Source organism: Suillus clintonianus (genome assembly GCF_016758775.1).
Source record: "Suillus clintonianus strain FC179 chromosome Unknown DEU56scaffold_61, whole genome shotgun sequence".
Classification (NCBI taxonomy): domain Eukaryota; kingdom Fungi; phylum Basidiomycota; class Agaricomycetes; order Boletales; family Suillaceae; genus Suillus; species Suillus clintonianus.
Genome location: NW_024539285.1, coordinates 73,832 through 89,227, shown reverse-complemented (window position 1 = coordinate 89,227; position 15,396 = coordinate 73,832). Strand labels below are relative to the sequence as shown.

The following is a 15,396-nucleotide window of genomic DNA, read 5'->3' as shown; positions in this document are numbered from 1 at the left end:
TCGGATGTTTGAGTAAAAATACTAAAAAAGTCATTCACACAGACGTGGCGTGGGATAAATCAGTCTCGGCCGCTGAGACTTGTCAAGTAAGTAAGTCACGGTAAACGGGCTCTCTCTCTCCTTCTTATAGTCTCACCTCGCTGGCAGAAAGGAAATTGCGCTCTGTCGCTCTTTCCTCCATGCTGGACGAACCTCACGACCAGTGCAGCGATGCCCCAGTGGTCATTGTCGACGACAGGCAGGATAATATTGTCCCCGTGGATCCAAGTCCTCAAGATTTGACCGTCACCGCCATAGTAAAAGTCGTCGACGCTACTCCGAAGACCACTACTAGTACGGCACCTGTCATTCAACCTCCAATGGACACAGCTTCTCCTCCCTCGAATTTACAAGAACCCTCTGATGATGCAAGCATCCACAGCTTGCCCGTCGTAGCTGCTCAGACTCCCTCAGTTCAAATGCCCACTGCCATATCTACAGAACAGTCTCCGGAACCCAGTAATAGACTCATTGAAAGATCAACCTCAATCCGAAACAATCGCAGGTCTGTTATGGATGTAAGTTTCAATCATTACTTCTACTTCTGCTCTGTGAGTCGAATGTATTCCATTAGACACGCCCCTCCAATCGTCTCTCTGGCTTTTGGTCAAATTTAATACATCGGAGGGACACCATTACCCCATCTTCTTCACGAACATCTGCCCGAGACGATAGACCGCAGTCAGCCGACCCGGTTCAGTCCGATTCTAACTCCAGATCTCCATCCCCTACTCCTGCAAGACCCCTTACCCCTCCACCTTCACTCGCCCCTCCAACTCTGAGAGAGCTCGGTCTCTCCCTATCAGTCGTTACAGAAGATCTATCCCCTTCACATTTTACTACTCCTCCTACTAGTGGGACTTTTATGGCACCCCACTACCTTCTCCTCTGCCATGCCCAAGGACTTGATGTCCTTCCTCTCATATCTCCCCCAGCCGCTCATCCTTACGCACTGGTGCGCAGGGTCAGCTTTAAGAGCGTGGTGGTCATGGAACATCGTGGTGTATTAGTAGCCATAGCAGGCAGACGAGATGGAGTTCGTGTTTATGCTCTAGAGGAGGTCAAAAAAGCCGTAGAGTGGCGAATGGAGGTCGAGACTCGCAGAGAACGTGAAAGATCCAGGAGGGAGGAGTCAAAGAAGGGGGGATCTGGCAATTCCAGTGTAGATCAACGTGATCCAACGGAGGCGAAATTCAAGTCATTATCACGCGCAGCCCAGGTCCCCAAGGCGGAAAAGGTACTCAGGAAGTCGTCATTTACGACAACCGTAACGCAGAAATTACCCAGGCCGCCCACACTCCAACCTGTTACGCCCCGCCAGCCAGTCGACCAGCCCCCACCTTATTCTACAATAACGGAAACTACTCGACCCCGATTGCAGGCACAAGCATCCACCATTTCGATAAACCTCTCAAGGTCCCGTCGTTCCTCCCTTTCTCACGTAGTCGTCCCTCCCATCCCATCCCTACCTAATGTGGGTTCCGGAACAGAGCAGGAAAACCCAATGACCAAGAGTGCAGATTGGCTTGAGGCAAGCGACGACGAGGCCATCGATATGCTAACCGCAGGTGCAAGCGGTAGTCAGGCTTTGGATGAACGCACTAGCGCTATCCCCCCACCCCGAAATAGCGATACTGTAGAAAATGGTTCTACGTCACTCCCTGTGCGCAGTCAAGCCACATATTCTAGTCGAAGGAACCGTCCTGCGAACTTAGATCTGACTCTGGCGCAACCGAACACGATACTCGCTCAACCCCCTGAACCATCGCCAACCCTGTTGACCATTCGTCAAGCATTGCAGAGCTCTCCACCTAATATCCGCACAACACCTCCAACGCCGGCTTCCACTGATGAGCCATCTCAAAGACGTTCTGTTCCGGACATCGATTTAGATGATGACGATGACGACGGTGCGACTGGTACAATTGACCGTATAACGCTTGTTCAGGCCCTTTTGGAGAGTAGAGTCCCGGACCTCCCACCAGCAGGGACAACGAGACCACAAGCTCCTATTATGATCGGGGCAACTCCATCAGTTACAGATGATGAAGTGCCGCTCAGTCCTTCATTACAGGATGGTCGCTCTTCGCTGGGCCGCCCGAGCATCGCGAGTCGTCCTGAAAGGCGGAGAAGGAGGTGGTCAGTATTCGCCGGCATCTTCAACGGCAGTGGTTCAGCCGATGCGCCCCGTCCCAATGTCCCTGTTATGTACGATACTCCCCTGGGATCCCCCACATCTCTAACATATCCGACAATGCCCATACCAGAGGCCGATGAAAGACCTCTGACTCTGACACGTTCAGCTTCAACACGTTCACGTCCCACAGAACCTCTTCAGCTCGCTCCTCGTCCTTCGACGTCAGGAGGACATAGCGTCTCCCCTTCCGTCAACCGACCACCTTTACCCACTGCCCCTCCATATCCGACAACCCCTTCCCACTCTCGCCTTATTCCTCGCATTATAAGCAATGCATTCAGTTCCAGGAGGTCTGACGAGCGGCCTCCAGCGCTAGTACTCACAGAACCTGAAAGGAGGAATGGATCACAGACTCCAACAACACCACTACCCCCGCCAAAGCTAGACTACGTGAAGCTACCGGGTACGAAAGGTTCTCTTATTATCAAGGCCGTGGAGACGCCAAAAAAGAGGTGAGTATTCAGAGTTTCGCAAGGTCTAGAAATTTAATGAAACCTTGGACAGCTTCCTTGCTATACTTTGCGGAGAAAATGGCGAAAAGGTCGAGCTTTTTGCCGGGACGTATCGAACAGCCTTAGGTCTTTCTCGCACCTTTATTCTTCCCGATTCACCGCGTTCTTTGGAACTTCAACTGCAGGGTGATGACCTTGTCGAAGTTTTTCTTGTTTTTTCTCAGAACGTCTTTGGGCTGGAACCTGCAACAGTAAGAGTTCGCGAGGTTCGAATTGGTCGAGCCGAGCGACGTGCAGCTCGGCGAAGAGTTCGAGAAATACGTTCGGGTCAGCCAGATGTCCTTGACACGGATCCGCCTGCGCAGGATGACGAGGATACCAACATCAGTATCGGCGGTCGACTTTCATTACCATCCGGCGAGGACCCGTCTAGGAATAATTCTAATACTAATCTCCCAGACGCACCACTGTCTCAATCGCATACACCAACTGGTAGTGCCCCTGGATCTGCTCTTGCACATGCTGAAGAGCTTGTAGCACTAGCTTCTGCTCCCCTTGGACCATATACCACCTTCCAACAGTTGTCCTATGCGCCGAAGTTGCCTTTGGCTACCATCGCTGATGACTACATCATTCCACCAACATACCCGGAGTTCCTTGACTACCGCGCCGAGCATGAACCCGATGCTCAAGGTACTGCCAATGTTGACCTAGCATCCATTCAATTTTCCCCACCTGGCCTACCCATGCCAGCACCAGCACCGCCTTCCAGATGGTTTTACCGCGATCCGAAAGGGGTTGTCCACGGTATGTAGCAACGACGTCACTTTTTGAAACACTTTGCTCAATCAGATGTCAGGACCCTGGAAAGCAAGCCTTATGCAAGCATGGTACAAGGATGGGTTGCTTCCCCCAGATCTACCAGTTCGTAAAGAGGATGACAAAGAGTTCATGTTGCTCAAGGATCTGAGACAGCAGTGCGTTGATCCTTCCCATCCATTCCGATCAGCAACTCCGCTATCGGCGGCCCAGCATGCTCCTCCTGCGTTGGATGCTGCCAAACCTCTCTTGGCCCCAATATCTCTTCTCGTCCAGCCTCGACATTTCGGCCCGCCTGCATTGTTTTTCTCTTCGCGTGGCGGGCACAGCACCTCCATAGTCGACGCTCGCGGTCGGGCTGTTCTCAAAGGCCGCTTTATCTGGAGCACAGACAACGCTGACGAATCGAAAATGATTTCCCGTATGGGGGATGTGAAGCGTGTGGAGGCTTTTGACGTCAAAGACCGCTCTGTCCTTGTGGCTATGCGCCAAGGGGGCGTGGAAGCAATGGATTTCGGTGACGCGTTGCTCAAACCTGCGGATGAGTCGCGCACCTTGCTGCCTCAATTTGCACCGCCGCCATCGAATATCAACAGACGTGGACCATTCGTTTGGAAGATAGGCACTCCTATCGGTACCTCCACATCAGGTGCTGCTGCCCTGTCGTCAAAGACCAAAGGTTCGGGCTATCTTGGGAAGAAGCCAAGTTATACGACTGGAAAATCTCCCGCAAGAGCAGAGTTTAATGGTACGGGAGATGGGGACACTGAGAGCACAGATGAGGTGCTCTTTCTTGGGCGTCAGGGAGATGAGGTTTACCTATGCGAACGCAACACTGGTGCATTCCGGATATTGCGACTGTGTCCCGATTTGTCGTGACCATTTTGAACTTAATATGCCTAGATTTTTTCCGACATTTCCACCCAGCTGTTGTTTTATCACTCACGCATACCCTTTTATTTGGCAAATCGAGCATAAGATTGTACAGATTCCTATTAACGATCCCTCGCAATTGTCACCATTAGATCACTACAAGATCATAATTTAGCCACTATCTTGCGAAGGTTCGTCTTGAGGATCTTCCCAGTAGATGTTTTCTGCAAGTGTTATGAGTACCTAGCGGGATGTGGATGTTATGCATACGACTGACGGGTAATTCGTCCACTATTTGCACCCATTCTGGGCACGCAAAGCCGGGCAAAAGTGTGCGAGCGTGGCGGATCAGCTCACCAGCGAAACCGTGATGGTTGTCCGTCCACTTGGAGGCATGCTCTGGACGAAGAATGACGAAAGCCATGGGACGTTCACCCCACTTGGGGTGCGTGCGGGCGACGACAGACGCCTCTAAAACATGAGGATGACTCGAAAGCTCTGCGTAACTCGTTCAGGATCCATAATATGGTAGTCATTCGAACGGAAAAGTACCTGTTTCTATGGCCAGGCTTGATGCGTTCTGCAGGCTTGGGGTCAACAAATTGAATCACTTCATGGACGTATATTCACCTCGCCTCCAGAAATGATCAGGTCCTTGCTTCGGTCGACGACCTGTATGACACCATCGGGGTGCCAGACGGCTAAATCACCCGAGTGGAAGTGACCTCCTAGGAAAGCCTTGCGTGTAGCTTCTGGGTCGCGGAAATACTAACCAATGATTAGCATAGATACGAGACTTTGGCACAAGTGGTGAGAAACATACCTCCTTCATGACGATGTTTCCGCGCATGATAACCTCACCCACTGTACGTCCGTCTTTTGGGATGTCACGGAGTTCTTCGTCGGTTTCATCTTGTGTAGGATACACTACGCGTGCCTCTTGTGCGGTGGCGAAGCTTTGACCTTGTCGGGCCATCAGTTTCGCACGTTCTTCCAAAGTTAGCGTCTTCCAATGGGGTTGGTCATAGCAGCGCGTGAAGGGTCCGTACGTCTTTAAGGAGCATGTTCAGGCAGTTCTCTGAACAACGCCGAAGTACCTACCTCACTGGTGATGATGGAAGAACGAATTAGCTTAGGGATAAGTCAAAAGCTACGCTGTACTTACGTCAAACCGTATACATGAACAGGCTTGATTCCCTTTTGCTCGAGCTGGCTGATGAGGTGAGCAGTGGGTGCAGCCCCTGCAACAACCGCGTATATAGTATGAGCGAGAGGTCTAGCAGCGGGGTCGTTCACAATTCCGATCTATTGACACATCAGACTAGCTCAAGTCCCTGTGCGACGCACATACCTGAACAGTCGGTGCACCACAATAGTGTGTTACCCCAGAATTCAGGAAGTGCTTCCAGATAAGTGGGTAGTCAACAGAGCGCATAGTTATCTGGATTCAGAATGTCAAAATGGGTCCGTAGTTGTAAGAATCACAACGTATTTTGCACACCTGTGTCGCGCATGCGAAGACGTTTGCCCATGGGTACGTCCAACCAGCTGCATGGAACATTGGAAGAATCCTGCATTCTATTGTAGTCTCGGCTGTTCGTGAAACTACATGAAACTTACCACAGGTACGTCGACTCACGATTCATCCTGTAAATCCCACTAGTGAGCCTGGCAGACGGATACAGCAAGACAGAGGCACGCACTGTCCCTCGACAACATTCCCTATTGCTGCTAAGTAAGAACCTGATTGTACAATAACATTAGCCTGATATAAGTGGAGTAAGTTGACAGAGCATACCGCGCAGCGTAGTGAGGACTCCCTTCGGCTATGCACAAATGAGCAATTGCTTTAACCTGCAAACACAGGCAAACCTTACACGACCTGTAGTTCCCGACCTTGTGGAAACATGTTCATTTCTTGGTCAAGCTCCATAACAGGGTCGTGACTCACGTGTAACATAATACTGCACCAGCGTTTTCGTCTGGCTCAACGTCCAAGCCGGCCCACCCCTTTTCCGCACTGAATACTCTGCCTGCACTAAGGAAGCTTTCGTATGGGTCCCCTGCTCTGCTTGTGTCATGGCAAACAATGATAGGAACATTAGTATTCCCAATGAGATGCGTGAAGTCGCGATCAACGAGTATAAGCTTAGAACCACTGTGTTCCAGAATATATGAGACTTCAGGGGGTGTGAGGCGGGTGTTTACAGGTGTGACGATAGCACGAGCAGCGAGAACACCAAAGTGAGCATCTACACAGAATATGTTATCATTGCCAGGTGCAACAAAATCATGATGGAGGCTCTACCTGCAATTAAAGGGCTATCGTGCTTCTGTGTGAAACGCGTCAAGTTCGTGATACGGTAGAACCCACCAGTTGGGCGTTATGACTGCAACGCGGTCACCTGGGCGGATGCCTGCTTGTATGAGAGCATACGCCATATTCTGAATGCGCTGAGCCCTGTAGTTCTATCAGACTAGTTCTCGACGAAACACAATAGCCCCACCAAATGGCATAGGTATAATACGCAGGATGTTTCACATCGGGATGAGCAATAGCAAGTTTGTCCGGGTATACAGCTGCGGCGCGAAGAATGAAAGGGAACGGGTTCTAACATTATGAGATTTCTGGTAAGTAAAGAGATGCTGAACGTTGAGTATTACAGCTTACGAGAGGATGTACATTTGGGGCAAGACCGAGCACTGGTTTCTGCTGGTAGCTTACATTTGGAGGGGGTATGCTCTCCCGAGTTGGCTGGAAATCTGTATCTGGCGTGTTTAGCACGTTAGCTGCCTCGATGTTGGTTCACAGAACTCACCGAACGCGCCGTCGACGTGCATTGTATTGTCCACAAGTCGTCAGAAACGAATTCACTGGCTTCAAGTCCTTTATCAACCAAGTTGGGGGGTGAGATACGCTGAAATAAGTAGCGCCCAGGCCAAGTCGACTCGGAAAGAAAGCTGAGTCTCTGTAAGCACTGTCAGCTTAAGTACTGTGACAGTTCCCATGATTGTACATAAACACTGTCTGCGATACGGCCCTCTTACAGTACTAGTCTCACCCAATATGTCCTTTCTTTCTGTCATGGCAATACCAAACTGGCCAACTTGACTCCAGTAACCACAGCTCCATCGCCGCTTGTGGCTGTTTAAAAGATATTCACGGGAGAAATAACACGAGCTGTGGACAGCGAACACATTGAAGCACTTGTCAGAGACGTTCGCAGGTCAAATAGCCATTGAACGATAGCCTAGAGCAGTCCTATGAGGTATGATAATATTGCGGACCGGTCCCAAAGCCTTTAAACCAATCGAAACCCTTCGCACTTGATCATATCACTACAGATGCTTTAACCTCGAGGCTGTAATCGTACGTCGTTTCATGAGAAGCGACGATTTAATGCTCATATTCATTCTCTGGCTGCAGAAAAATAAGAACAATTCGAGCTGGATTTCTGGTCGACAAAATCAAAATATGGCAGCGCAACGATGTAGACGGCTCTTGATTACACGATGTCCTTGAACCCAGGACAATCGCAGACATCCCCCGCGTTGCCCCCGTAGCTGCGCATGCGGCTACCCTGACGGCAAATATGTGCAGTTTCTGCAAAGCAAGTATAAGTCAACTCATACTTTGTATCACGAATTCACATGCTGCCTCAGAAGCTTAGATGCCGGTGGGCTCGACCCATTGAAAGAAACAACATTCACATGCTCATCACCCGAAGCTCCTGCGTTAGATGCGAGACCTGTATGCTTGCCCTGCGGCCTGCCGTTTTGGAGTAATGAAAATGGCAGATTGGGTTTTCATGTGAGATGTGTACAGCTGGCCTCTTTGTTCGGTGATGCGCCCTAATAGTAGAGATGCGTGCTCCAACGATGAACTACGGTACATAGTTGAACGTTACATGTAGTATTGTGTTCAATGTATTGCACGTTCCTCATGGGCTGACAGATTGTGAGATTTGAATACAGACGTAAACAAAGCCGGGATACGCAGCGCTGAGTTAACTCTGCCGCCTGCTTCCTTCCTTCAAAGTTGCAGTGTCTATATTTCCTTTACAACGTCGAAACGATAGTAATGACTGACGCTGCTTCAGGCTCCGTGGACAGGTCTGTTCAGGTCAAGCTGGTTCTTCTCGGTAAGCTTTCTCAGCTACCACTAACAGTACCATCGATTCGCACTTCCTATCAAACTAGTTTCTTACACCTGCCAACGAATGAGAACTAATACACATCTACAGGTGAGGCTGCTGTTGGCAAATCTTCAGTAGTCCTCCGTTTTGTGAGTGTATATTTTCATGTAAGTATTTGCCACCACTGAACCGTTTTCCAGGTCTCCAACGAATTCCAAGCAAACAAGGAACCCACTATCGGCGCAGCATTCTTGACTCAGAAATGCCGCCTCGAAGACCGCGTCCTGCGTTATGAGATTTGGGATACTGCTGGCCAGGAACGTTTCCATTCTCTCGCTGTAGGTCCTGAGCACTGCTTTACCGACCTGCTCTGATTCGTGGATGTAGCCAATGTATTACCGTAATGCTCAAGCTGCAGTGGTCGTTTACGACGTGACGAAAGCAACGAGTTTAGAGAAGGCGAAGTCATGGGTGAAGGAGCTTCAAAGACAGGCGAACCCCAACATCGTTATCGCACTGGCTGGTAACAAAGTGGATCTCGTACAAACTTCTCCTTCGTCATCTGGGTCCACTCCGTCATCAGAGTCTGAAGATGAAGCGGATGATGCTACAGCTACGCCTGGGGAGAGTCCTAGCCCTAGTGGTGGCGAGCCACAGAGTTTGCGACAGGTGCCACGCGAGGAGGCTCAGGCTTACGCTACTGAGGCCGGCTTGCTGTTTTTTGAAACCAGTGCCAAGACTGGCGAGGGTATTGTCGAGATATTTACAGAAATAGGTACGTCCACTGCTCTCAACACGGAACTTCCGCTCAAGATTAAATTCAGCGAAGAAAATACCTATCGAACACATTCTGGCATCCACACGCGGCGCAGGTCGATCTGGCGGTGTAGGCGGACGAGCGGGAGGGCCCAGAGAGGAGGTGAATCTCGAGGAGCAACAGTCCAAGAAAGACGGTTGCAACTGTTAAGTGTGCCACTATGGACTATTCGGACTGCACACTTCAACCTCGCTACCCTCGCTTCTATTAGCACACCTCTTATTCCCCCCATACGTCCTGTCTTTATCATTTACCGTTGCCTTGGTCGTTCATATGTAATTTGCTTTTATAATTCATCTGCAACACAAACATTGGACTCGGTACAGTTCGATACTAACTTATAAATACAGTTGCAGCAGAGCACATTTGAGGTAACAGTAAGTTCTAAGAGGTACACAAATTGGAATGGTAATGAAGTCCATTTAGTGAATCGAGCTGTTCAAATACGACGAAGAGGGGACCAGATCCATATACGGAGGTGGTCGTGTCACATGTTCCTCCTGGTCAGGATCACTACCAGGAACAAGATAAGGCGGTGGCGCATGCCCATGTGAGGAGGAATGATCTAAGATGTCACTGGGAGGGTGTAGAGAATCACGAGTCGCGGGAGCTTGACTGTACGACTGATGAGCAAGGGGAGGTGAGTGGGATTGCACAGGGACCCGGACCGTGGGCGACCTGAAGTCGGAATCTATTGAAGGAGGAGGATCTGACGGATCATCCATTGCAGGTGGAGGAGGAGGGGGTTCACCTCCAGAGCGGGGGGCACGATCATCTACGACGATATTCAGGGCCTCAAAGACTGGGACAGGCGCTCCGATGTCAGCAAATCCTGTCACATCTGTATCTCGCTCTGCCATCTCTACCGAAGGAGGTGGAGTTGATGAGCGGTGCATCGTATCTGAATGTCCATCAAACTGCTCTGATGCAGCGAATCCAAACATAATTCCCTCGCCGATGATGCTGAGTCCTGTGGTTGCAGGTTCCTCCTGGTCCGTTGTGTCTGAGGAAATAAATATTTCAGACTCGGATTCCTGGAAGCTTGGAGGGGCATTGGACGTAGAAGGCATAGAATGGAAGAATGGTGGAGGTGGTATATCGCGGTCTTCAAAAGGGGGAGGGGCACCGCTCTGAGTATAACTCGGACCCGCTTCTCCTTCCTGATATAAGGGAATAGATGGTTCTGGATCTTCTTGACGAACTGTCCTCAAAGGTGGACGGTCATGTTTTTTCTGATATGCAGCGTCAACCCATTCTTCGACTTCAGGCAGCGGCGCTGGGGGTGGAATGATAGTTAATGGGATAGGGACAGTCATGAGCCGTTCCGTCCTACTGGTCGTGTCCACGAATGAAATGTGGACGTTCAAAAGGAAAGAGACTGAATGTAGGAGGGTTGATTGAGTGGTGGAAATGCATTGCAAATCGTTGTCAAGACTGCTGTAGTCACCCTCGGGCAAACTCGTCTGATAATCTACTGGTGACGCAGATGGCGAAGCTTGATGCAGGATGAGACGGAGCCGCACAGGTCGAGAGGAGTGAAATCTGCAGGATGCACCTGAGCGTGAAGTTACTGTACTATAGGCCGATCCAGGAGAAGTGATCGGAGGTTTCTCCGCGGGCGGAGTGGGTGTCACCGATGAAGGCCCGACCTGAGGTGGCAAGTCTACTATGGGTTGACCATAAGGCGTACCAGGTTCAAAATCACCGCCATCATCGGGCCCTTTCATACTCACGATGCGAACAATCTCGGTTTTCACGTTTCGGAGTCTAAGTCCTTCGCGCAGCATAAGCTCCCTGGTCGGTGGAGGCACAGTAACGTAGACTGGGATGGATTCTCCGGCACGGAATATCGTGCGAGGAACTTGGACTTCGACACGGGAGGGACTTTCCAGAACGTGGGTTTCTGGAAGCGTATCTACAGCATGAGAATGCGAAGTGTAACGCCGCGTATGCACGACAATCCTTTTTGACATGACTGGCTCAGACGGACTTGTAGGATGGAAAGTCGCCGTGAGTGCGTATTCCAGCGACGAATGAGGTGTATGAATGCACTGGGGTGCATCAGATGTCAGGGGTATTGCGAATGACGTCGAGGATGACATCGAGTCAGACGTCCCCGTGAACGAGGCTAGGTTTATTTCTGATGATCCCAGCTCAATTTCCTGGCCAAACGCAGACTCGACGACGCGAAGAGCCATAGTGCTATTTTGCCACGGTGAGTTCCTCGGGATAGATGAGAAGCAACCACACTAACACATATTTCCATTGGCCTGGCTGGGCACCCTTAACATGGATCTCTCCCTCGATAGCGGCGCGCTCTCCTTCAGCACCTAGATAGCCCTTCTGAAAGGTCAACGTGTCCGCTGCTGGGATGATGAAGATCTGAAGGCCAGAGATCGGCTCATCCACCGCCCCAGTTGGATCCTGGGGGCATTCTGGAGAGTAATTTGGCGGAGGCGCCGTGTAGGACGGCATGTAATGGTGAGGCCAATTTCTCTCTCTCTTCTTCTGAAATGTAGAGTGACGGTGGAAGACAATGTGAGATTAAGCCACTAAGCTGCTAATACGCGAAGTACTCGGGAAAGGTTACACAGCCTAAACGAGATAAGTACTAGCTAGTCAGAACGTCAATAATAATAATTAAATGTCTAGACAACAAGGCTTCGAGCGACAGTTGACATGGATATCCGGAGTTACATATAGTATGGACAGCAAAATGTAAAGCTAGGAGTTAGTATACAAGACGTTAAACCAACAATACCATCCCGCGAACCTGACAACTAACATTCAACCCTCATCAAACTCTCCAGCTCCGAAAACATTACAGGATCCAGATCTCGCATCAACAATTCCCATGCAGCGTCCCGGCGGCCAGCAAGCAACCCTATCCCCTTTTCAATACCGGGATCATTACCATCAATAAAGCCCATGCCGAATGCCAGCGTGGTTTGAGTAGACTGTGAGGTGTCAAAAGCATCATCCTCTTCGTCCACAACTTTCATGGCTTCCACCGCTCTTCGTGCAACGGCGAGGTGCCACTGGCGCACCTCCGGGCTACCACCCATTGTCACAAAACGTTGTACTAGACGAATCATAACCTGCGAGAAACACAGAGGGCGATCTGCTTTGATCTTCTTCTTTAACTCCGGCGGAGAAAAGAATGCGATCGTGTAAATCGCCATAATTGTCTTTTCCAAATAAGATAGCCATGGATCCCGGCCGAGGAAAGCAAAGTCGAGGTCTGATACTGGTAGACGATGAACGAGGGACTCCAATAGTCGCCAAATAAGAGATTGGGGCATGACCCTAGAGAAAACCTGGCGATTAGAGTCCGACTGACCGAGGCGGGTGAAAACGTCGAGGGCTAGGTCGGCAATAGACGATGGTTTGCTGTGCGGGAAAGGAACACCACTTTGTTTGAGAAATTGCGTGGGGGGAACTGAGTCGAAGGGCTCTATGAGGATAGACGTGATGATGTCGAGAATGCGGCTCGCAGTGACAGTTGTTGCGTTCGAAGGGGAATTAGGATTCGGGAATGCGATGTAATTTGATAGATTACCAAAAATGTGAAGCGCGTCTTTTCGAACGTTGATTACGTCTGACAGGGCAAGTGCTGGTGAAGTTGGTTTGGGTGTTCCGTCTGATGACGTGGTGATACCACAGACACGTAGCACAAGATCAAGTGTGCGTTCATGTCTTGCCAGACAGATGATATTGTCTGGGGTGACAGAAAGGTTTCGTATGAGGTTGGTCACAGTGAGCACAACATTGCCTGCGCGATGCCCTGGACCACGTGTTTCGTACTGAGGATCACGGATTTCTAGCCCTGCAAAGAGCATAGACTCCTTTTCGAAAACATGGTCTACGAGCGCCCGATGTCGTACTATCTCGGCACCATTGCCCAGCCGATAATCCGCGACGTCTGGGGTAGTCCCAAATGCTTCCTCCTCAAGTAGGTCGAGCACCTCCTCAAGTAAATCCGTGCATTGAGAAATAGGAAATCCAGACCCAGGGGTTGGACCCCGCATCGTAGATAACAACGTCATTGTCGTTAGAGCGTAGGAAAGCTCGGAGTTCAGTCGCGATCGGATGGACATTGTAAGGGCTTCAATGTCAACCGTGCCCCACTCGTTGATATCTCGCATGGGCCGCCGCTGAGACCGAACATAATCCTCTTCCAGTGCATTGAAATCACGGCCGCCAGTGAAATCAATTTCGCGTGACAAAGGAATGTATTCGACTTTTGTCCTCGTAAATTGAGTACGCGAGGGGGGAGCTCCTGGGACGGATCCGTGTGGCGTTGTGGTATTATTGGTCTCGGTCTGGAAAAAATTCAATTCGAGGGCACAGATATCTATCAGTCAGTACTCACGGTATCTGGCGGATCTGTAGCAGCTCGGTTGAGATTCACTGTGCAACAAAAATAATATTTGTGGAAAATACCTGTCTTTTGTCTTGTTCGTTTCCCTTCTGCCTCTTCTGACTCTAATCTTCTCTTCGTCCCTTGGGTTTCTGGTTCAGATGAATCCAATGGTGGCCTCATAAGCTGGGGTGCAGAATTTACAGTGTTGAGCTGCGATGAAGCCTGATTAGGTGTAGGGTCCGAGGATGAGGGAATGGCGGGCGATTGAAAAATTGGCGCAGAAGATTGGCGTAGATGAGGGCTTTGTGGCAGTGGCAGTGACTGAGAGGCAGGGCTGATGGTGGGGTTTTGATTGTTCACCGTGTGTTGTCCCATCATGCCGCCAGCTGCATTCGCGCCCATTGTTCCTGGTGGTAATGCTGCATGAGGTGCACTGGGCCCCGTATTCACGTTGGGAGCTCCAGCGTTAACGCCTGGCTGGCGTCCAGCTGCTATCATTGCTTTGCGGTTGTTCTCCTGCATATTACGGCGATACATGTCGTCGAATGGGAGCAAGATGGCGTTGTATAAATTGCCCAGAATGTGAGCAACGGGACGTTGCTGGCCAGGGTTCGATAGATGAGGAAGGTACTCCGGCAGGTCAAATTGGTGAGCGACTTGTAACCAGCCATTTTGTTGCTGTGTGATCTATGATGGCTGGATTCAGCATGCGAAAATGATAGAGTATGAATTGACATACTTTTTGGAATCCTCCCAGTTGAGTTACAACATGCCATAACCTTAGGAGATCGATGTCCTTGCCGCCCAAGCGGACAACACCTGGCTGACCTGGTGAGCAGTCCAAAGACTTCCATGGCGAAGTTGTGGGGTCATAATTGGGTGGGTATGGGACTCCAGTTAAAGCCGGCGGCAAGGGAGCGCGGGTAAGGTGGGCTTGGGACAATCCTGTGAGGAAAGTTCGCTGTCGGTGCTTGATAACATCGGATGCAGAGAAGTTTGGATGAGACATGGATGGGTTCATGGAAGGATTTGACGGTGCATTGGTGGTCTGTTGGGTAGGGTAGATTCCTTGGGGATTTGATTGAGCTGACAAAGCTGTGGGATTGAATTGCATCGAACTGGTAGTATCGTGAGGTGGCCCTGCAGTAAAGCCGCCTGGATGGTTATAAGAGGATGACATTCCGCCGATATATGATCCCGGAGATACTCCGCCAACAGACGCGGATGGGCGGCCGTTGACGTTTGCCATTTGCCTTTGCATACCTGCAGCGTTCATGGCTGCCATTTGCTTCGCGGCAGCATTGAGATCAAGAGTACTAGTGAAGTATTGGGCTGTCTCGAAGTTTTGAGGTGGTTGAATGAAAGGAACGTTTCCTTGTTGTTGATGAGTCTGCTGAGGTCTGATTTGCTGTGCAGACTGTGGCCTGTTGGGATGATGATTTAGGACGGCGAATGGGAAAGGCTGGCTTACAACATAGTTCAGGTGTACAGACAGTGTTTCACCTGCTTCCACTTGGCTTGCTTGTACTAAACCTTGTTAACGCTGGCGGTCGAAGAAAGCAACAAATCAGGACTCGGAAATTGCCAGGTTTGCCACTGATACTTGTGACAGCGACACAAGGTCTTTCATCCAGCTCACTCATTCAATTTTTAATCCTTCAACCACCCAACGCTCTCGCGCGCTGATACGGTCGCATGAT

At 50.3% G+C, this 15,396-nt stretch overlaps 5 protein-coding genes across 5 annotated transcripts; 2 read left to right on the top strand and 3 right to left on the bottom strand.

The window, feature by feature from the left end:
* Positions 1 to 179: 179 nt before the first annotated feature.
* DEU56DRAFT_741013 (uncharacterized protein) lies at positions 180 to 4,386 on the top strand (the record flags this gene model as incomplete). Its single annotated transcript, XM_041348852.1, has 4 exons — positions 180 to 557; positions 614 to 2,688; positions 2,741 to 3,495; positions 3,548 to 4,386. 4 exons carry the CDS (start codon positions 180 to 182, stop codon positions 4,384 to 4,386), a joined length of 4,047 nt encoding a protein of 1,348 aa, XP_041206107.1.
* Positions 4,387 to 4,544: 158 nt separating this feature from the next.
* DEU56DRAFT_740949 (uncharacterized protein) lies at positions 4,545 to 7,141 on the bottom strand (the record flags this gene model as incomplete). The annotated part of the gene is made up of 18 exons (XM_041348848.1): positions 4,545 to 4,604; positions 4,658 to 4,878; positions 4,933 to 4,960; positions 5,011 to 5,148; positions 5,204 to 5,431; positions 5,482 to 5,485; positions 5,546 to 5,685; positions 5,732 to 5,821; positions 5,882 to 5,951; positions 6,001 to 6,027; positions 6,084 to 6,123; positions 6,179 to 6,206; positions 6,258 to 6,276; positions 6,332 to 6,632; positions 6,689 to 6,702; positions 6,755 to 6,841; positions 6,888 to 6,991; positions 7,052 to 7,141. Coding segments are annotated over 18 exons (1,689 nt in total), but the record flags the coding sequence as incomplete, so codon positions are not given.
* Positions 7,142 to 8,352: 1,211 nt separating this feature from the next.
* DEU56DRAFT_890329 (GTP-binding protein ypt5) lies at positions 8,353 to 9,645 on the top strand. Its single transcript, XM_041356279.1, has 5 exons — positions 8,353 to 8,522; positions 8,625 to 8,665; positions 8,717 to 8,854; positions 8,904 to 9,291; positions 9,341 to 9,645. The coding sequence occupies exons 1-5, from the start codon at positions 8,462 to 8,464 to the stop codon at positions 9,481 to 9,483; spliced, it is 771 nt and encodes a 256-aa protein (XP_041206105.1). The 5' UTR covers positions 8,353 to 8,461; the 3' UTR covers positions 9,484 to 9,645.
* Positions 9,646 to 11,903, bottom strand: DEU56DRAFT_982179 (uncharacterized protein). The gene is made up of 2 exons (XM_041359881.1): positions 11,588 to 11,903; positions 9,646 to 11,535 (listed from the first exon to the last, which is right to left on the bottom strand). The coding sequence occupies exons 1-2, from the start codon at positions 11,806 to 11,808 to the stop codon at positions 9,756 to 9,758; spliced, it is 2,001 nt and encodes a 666-aa protein (XP_041206104.1). The 5' UTR covers positions 11,809 to 11,903; the 3' UTR covers positions 9,646 to 9,755.
* DEU56DRAFT_816192 (uncharacterized protein) lies at positions 11,882 to 15,287 on the bottom strand. Its single transcript, XM_041353826.1, has 4 exons — positions 14,436 to 15,287; positions 13,777 to 14,383; positions 13,706 to 13,719; positions 11,882 to 13,655 (listed from the first exon to the last, which is right to left on the bottom strand). Exons 1-4 carry the CDS (start codon positions 14,979 to 14,981, stop codon positions 12,114 to 12,116), a joined length of 2,709 nt encoding a protein of 902 aa, XP_041206103.1. The 5' UTR covers positions 14,982 to 15,287; the 3' UTR covers positions 11,882 to 12,113.
* Positions 15,288 to 15,396: the final 109 nt, after the last annotated feature.